Source organism: Cottoperca gobio, chromosome 21 (genome assembly GCF_900634415.1).
Source record: "Cottoperca gobio chromosome 21, fCotGob3.1, whole genome shotgun sequence".
Taxonomy (NCBI): Eukaryota; Metazoa; Chordata; class Actinopteri; order Perciformes; family Bovichtidae; genus Cottoperca; species Cottoperca gobio.
Window position 1 is genome coordinate 14,702,541 of NC_041375.1, and position 6,000 is coordinate 14,708,540.

Genomic DNA, 6,000 nt, shown 5'->3' on the forward strand with positions numbered 1-6,000 from the left:
AGAGGTAGGCAGAGGAGGGATGGAGGGATAAGGGGGAGGGATAGTGGCTGGCGTCCAGATAGAAAGTCACACCCCTCCTTGCTTTTATGAAGGAGGGAGAAAGAGTTTAGTTAACCCTTCCCTCGCTCCTGGAGACTTTTTTCAAAGTTGGTGCAGTCTCTGTGGGACATTTGACAGTCTACAGCTTGTCCTAGGCTAAAAAGCTTACAAGAAATAAACACAGAACTGTAACACAACATTATAAAACATAATCAGATTTCATCTGTCTGACCATGTAAGCAGGCTGGGAGAACCAACCAACTGTGTATCTGGGTTTATGTGATAATGCAATATCTGTCGCTAGCCTGGAGGATGAACTGCTTCTATAAAAGGGGGAGACCTTTGAGTCGCTGTGTGTGTGTGTGTATGTGTGTGTGTGTGTGTCCCAGATGTTCCACTAATCAAAGGACCCCGCAGCTGCAGCCCTGCCTGCCTCTGTACAGTCTGTGAGAGAAGGTAGCTACCTCTTCGTCCACATCCTTCCCTTGTCTGTAAAACAAATGTCCCAGAAACACACACACACACATATACACACACACACACACACACACACACACACACACACACACACACACACACACACACACACACACACTTCCTCTGCACACAATCAGCATAGTATATAGAGTATATAATTACGTACAGATTGTTTCTCCAAAGGAAATGTAGCCCCCTTTCTGTCTCCCAGCCCCCTTTCCCACAACCCACACTACATTTCCCTGAGCCCAAAAACATTACGCTGCCATAAAAAACACAAGCATGTGGGCAGAAGGACACAGACTCAGTCTCAGACTCTTAATTTGAAAAACTAGTTTTCTCCTTGTAAAGTAGAGCAGTCATTAGCAGAGGTATTCAAATGTACTGACCCTGGATGTTTTACCCACAAGATTTCTCTCTCTGAAATCAGTAATACATGGGGACTCCAGAGATTTATACTGTGTGCATGTGTGAGAACTTTAATTAAGATAGGCATGTGCACATTAGTGGTCATGCACCGGTTATAAATTCAATAAGAACCAACACATCAAACATATTTTCTTCTTGACGTATATTTCAGCATGTGTTCAACTGACACTATTCCTAATGTGCCAGCCAAATGGGGTATTACAACAAAACTGCCCGACAAATTTGAAATGCCTCCGTGATTTAACGGCTACAGAGGAACCACAACTTAGAGCAGGAAGTAACAAATGTGGATTTAGCTGATTTCAAGAAAGCCTATAAATCGTTTTATTTTTATCCTCTTCCTGCTGTGAAAAAGCCATCTATGCTGAGTTCAACATGACACGAAGAGGTTTAACTGTCCAGATCAAACAAGTCATTAAGGTTAATCATTCACTAAAAGAGAACAAGAGAGGGCTTTGCTCGGGGGAGTTGACAATTGTTTGAAACAAAGAAGCATATGGAGAAAGAGAGAATGAGAGAAAAGCTAAGCATCACTCAGACCTCTGTTGGAGATAACGCTATGATAACGCCTCTAAAACATGACTTTCCTCTAACCTCTGCACCCCCTCCAAATCACTCTCCGCGAGTTTAGTCCATTAAATCAACAGCTCGACGAGTGTCAAGAGGCCAATAATCTTCCAGCTGAAAATAAGGCTTCCTCAGGATTACTGTAAGCCCCCACGCTGGGTCACAGTTACAGTAACAGTTGTTGGTGTCAGGGGTTTTTAAGGAGTCACCATGTAACTCTGTGGTTGTCAACAGGAGAGTAGAAGATTGACCACATCCGGCCAGAAAAATCTTTGGGACATGAGTCACATCTGGGGCAGTCCAAACTGTGGCACACATTAACTTCTTGGGAAGGACAGCAGCTTGACTTCTTGGGATTTCCTGCATGAAATTGTCCATATCCCGTGGGGTACCTCAGATTCCATATGTGTGTGTGTGTGTGTGTGTGTGTGTGTGTGTGTGTGTGTGTGTGTGTGTGTGTGTGTTTGCACTTAATCACATTATGGGGACTTGCCACCCATTAGGGTTAGGACTTTGTTTTTAGATAATGTTGGGATATGGTCGACAGTCATGTTGGGGCTGGCTTTGGGTTAGGGTTAGAGTAATCAGTGCAGAAATGTCCTTCTAAGTGACAAAAACAAGCCTGGGCATGTGTGGTTATGTGGTTGTGTGTGTGTGTGTGTGTGTGTGTGTGTGTGTGATTGTGTGTGGGTGGGTGTGTTTGTGTGGTCAGGTGGTTGTGTGTGTGTGTGTGTGTGTGTGTGTGTGTGTGTGTGTGGTTATGTGGTTGTGTGTGTGTGTGTGTGTGTGTGTGTGTGTACGTGTGGTTGTGTGTGGGTGTGTTTGTGTGGTCAGGTGGTTGTGTGTGTGTGTGTGTGTGTGGTTGGTTATGTGTGTGTGTACGTGTGGTTGTGTGTGGGTGTGTTAGTGTGGTCATGTGGTTGTGTGTGTGTGTGTGTGTGTGGTTATGTGGTTGTGTGTGTGTGTGTGTGTGTGTGTGTGTGTGTGCGTGTGGTTGTGTGTGGGTGTGTTTGTGTGGTCAGGTGGGTGTGTGTGAGTGTGTGTGTGTGTGGTTATGTGTGTGTGTGTGTGTGTGTGTGTGTGTGTGGTTGTGTGTGGGTGTGTTAGTGTGGTCATGTGGTTGTGTGTGTGTGTGTGTGTGCGCTCCACCTTTGTCTTCCCCAGTTGCCACTCTGTCTTGGTTTTGTCATAAAGTGTGAGAAGCTCTGAGCAGCTGTGTTTCTCATCGTCTGAGTGGATTTTGTTCTTCAGGATCATCTTGTACCTGTGGAAACACACATACATACATTTAAACAGACCAGCAGAACACAAATATTGGGGATTATTTTTTCAACATAATCCAACCGCCTTTTGGTGACTCATCATTTTTGGTGTGTACAATATTTTTTATATATATATATATTTTTTTTTTTTGCTGACCTGCTGTAGAAGTCCTTAAAAAATCTACGGACGGGGAATCCAGCCCTGCGAATCTTCACAGTTTCCAGCATTCCAGAGTATCTCAGCTGGTTCAGGACCACATCAGGATCAAACTGGTTGGCCTTCTGTAGATGACAAACAACAAAACAACATGAAAACTACAAACACCAAAATGCCTATTCATTCCTCTCAAATGTTAACGACACTAACTGTTCTATGCTTGCTTCATTCATTACATGTTCAGCTATGCATGAAAGGTTGACCAGCACGTATGTTTTGGTGAATATTTGGTGAGTGAAAGACATGGGACAGCTAATCACTGCAGGCAAATATAATCCTCTAGTGTTGAGCCCATACATCTATTTCAATCATCTTACTGCTGAGTCACTTAAAACTTCAACAAAAAAGTAAATTACCATGGGGAGTGCTATCATTTTACCTTAACAGTCAGGTTACTGCAAATAAAAACACACGCCACCAAAGAGAAACCCGAACAGTGTTGAGCAAGACCTTGCCAACCGGTAGGTATAATCAGCGGCATTGTTCACTGATCTGGGTTACCGATGATCCTCAGGTCTGCCTTTCAGAAAGGATTTATGATGTCTGCTGCCTAATACCTCAACACAGCCGGCCTGATCGCTCACAGGGACCGCACAAAGGCCATTGACACCCAGAGGGCACACGGCGCTGGATAAGCCCCACACAGGACGACAGCATTCCCTAAATGTGTCAATCTAATTACAGGCTAATGCTACTATGCGTGGAAGCAGACACACTTGGCTACAAAGGCATGCTTGCATTGGTTCATGTTCATAATCAAACACACACACGGACACACAAATAAACGTGCACCCATCTGAGCTCTGAACTCTGCTCTTTAGCAGAGGATTTAGGCAGCTGAAAGAGATACGGCATGTTGACTTGTTTGAGGGAAAACAAGCTGACCCTTCCCACAGTGACATTCTTTCCAAGTAGGGTGGGTGCACGCTAATCACACAAATACATTGGAAGTGTGTGAGTGTTTGCGTGCACGCAATCCTGTCATTCTGTAGGATTAAATGAGGCACAGCTTGTTCCATCTTGAGCGACCGAGGCCAGGTGAGCGAATGCGAGGCAGAGCCAGTGAGAGCAGGGGACGGGCGAAGGGGTGAGAGAGAGAGAAAGACAGTGCAGTTTCCATGCTAATAAGTAAGCGAGAACGTGTGTCATGACACATAGAGAGTGGGAAGTAAGGAGCTGAGAGAAGAGGACAATCCCCGCACTGTGTACATTAATAACTAACAATAACATGCGATAATGCCACTGGATTACAGAGCAGCTAAATTCACTCTCTCACACAGAGAATAAAGAAACATAATACAACCAACTCCAAGTTTCCAATATCAGACAATTGGATAACAGTGCAGATTGTGAAAGGGTTAACAGTTGTGTGGTAAAGTGTATTGGAGGGGCAGAGGCCTAAAAACGTCCCCCTGGCTGCACCACAGCCACAGCACTGTGGTCTTATCTTGGCATTCCACTGATGCAGCCAGATCAGCAGAGCATCCGCCAAGCCGCTGCAGCTGGAGTGGCCAGCAGTGACCTCCGACCTCTGGTAAAGGGAATAAAGTGATAGGAATGTGCTGATACACAGCCCTTTTATTTGACTAAGTACAATGAGAGTATTTGCACCAAAGCAGAAGAGCAGTAGAAGTGTATTAGTAAAAAGAATTTGCAGCAAAAAACAAAAAGAATAGTTCATTTTCAAGTGGAACAATTATACGAGTAAAGATTAGCTCTAAGCAATGAGAGCTATGAATAGCACTAAGGAGGTTTAACTTTGCAGGCGCTGACCTTGACAAGACCTGGCAGGGTTTCTGACATTTCTTCTTTTTTTTTGTGCAATGAAATTTACATGACCTACCTTGTCCATGTTTGGTTTGATGCAGCGTACAAAAAAGGGGTTGGAGGCACTTAGTGTGGCCATCAGGGAATGGAGAGAATCCTGAAACACATTAGCAACAAGAGGAGTGTGATCAACACAGCAGAGACGCATGTTAATCCATCCAAATATATTACTTTATGCATATTTATTTATGAATGTGCTTCTCACCTTGTGGACAATAATATAATAATAATAATAATAACAACATTTGAAATGTAATTAATGTTCAGTACTTTAGGTGTGAGTGTGACAATCTTGACAGAAGAATCAATAAACATTTCATCTTATTAAGAAAATTCATAAAACTACTTCGCTTCTGTTAAAAGAGGATGGAATTGTGTCGCGCAATGGCAGATATTTCCACTTATTTTAAGAAAATACTACTTTTAGGACTCAATAACAGACACAAATTACTTGAAAATTAAATGAGCATTATGCTAAATGTTAATCTACAACATAGGATTAGAAAGTACAGTATTTCTCTCTGAAATGTAGCAGAGCAAAATATGGCTATAAAGTAGCAAAAAAATAGAAACACTCAACTAAAAGCTCCTCAAAATGTTACTTTAGTATAGTACATGAGTAAATGCAAATATTATTTGATACTTTTGGTCTCTTACAAGGTATACTGTTCATTTATTTACCATAACACCCACACACCCACACTCAAGGACCCTTGGACCTCGCAGGCTATGTCAGCCTCGCTCTCCTCGCTGCCTCAGACAGTCTGTCTCCAGTGAGGCCCGGCCTGGCAGAGCTGAGCATGATTGGCCCCTGGTTGGCCCCTCTCTGCCCAGCCATCAACCCTAATCCCCTGGCTTTAGCAACTGTAGGCCAGGGCATCCTGCCAAATCCTCCCCTGCTCCTTCTCTCCACACTGCAGTTAGGACATGCTAAGATAAGCCCTCCACTGTAAACCCCCCCACCACCGCCACAATCACATATTTCATATATCCCATCAGCCATCATTCTCTGCAGATCAAATACACTGGCTGCATTCTCCTCCTCTTTCTGTCTGTCCATGATTTCTATCTGTTCCCCCGCGCTCACACTCATCATGCTAAGATAGACAGCCAAAAAGTTAAAGGATTAAGATCCTTATATGCAGCAGCGCATAGGAGACAATTACCTTGTTGTCTGTGTGA

The 6,000-nt window shown here is 43.6% G+C and overlaps 1 protein-coding gene across 2 annotated transcripts in view; it reads right to left on the reverse strand.

The window, feature by feature from the left end:
• The window catches only part of myo10l3 (myosin X, like 3), a 55,554-nt gene that overhangs the window by 12,031 nt on the left and 37,523 nt on the right, over positions 1-6,000 (reverse strand). For both annotated transcript variants that reach the window (XM_029459094.1, XM_029459093.1), the window contains exons 19-21: positions 4,835-4,915; positions 2,932-3,056; positions 2,662-2,776 (exon numbers count right to left, since the gene is read on the reverse strand). In XM_029459094.1, coding sequence (XP_029314954.1) covers positions 2,662-2,776; positions 2,932-3,056; positions 4,835-4,915 — 321 coding nt within the window. The remainder of the gene's footprint in view (positions 1-2,661; positions 2,777-2,931; positions 3,057-4,834; positions 4,916-6,000) is intronic.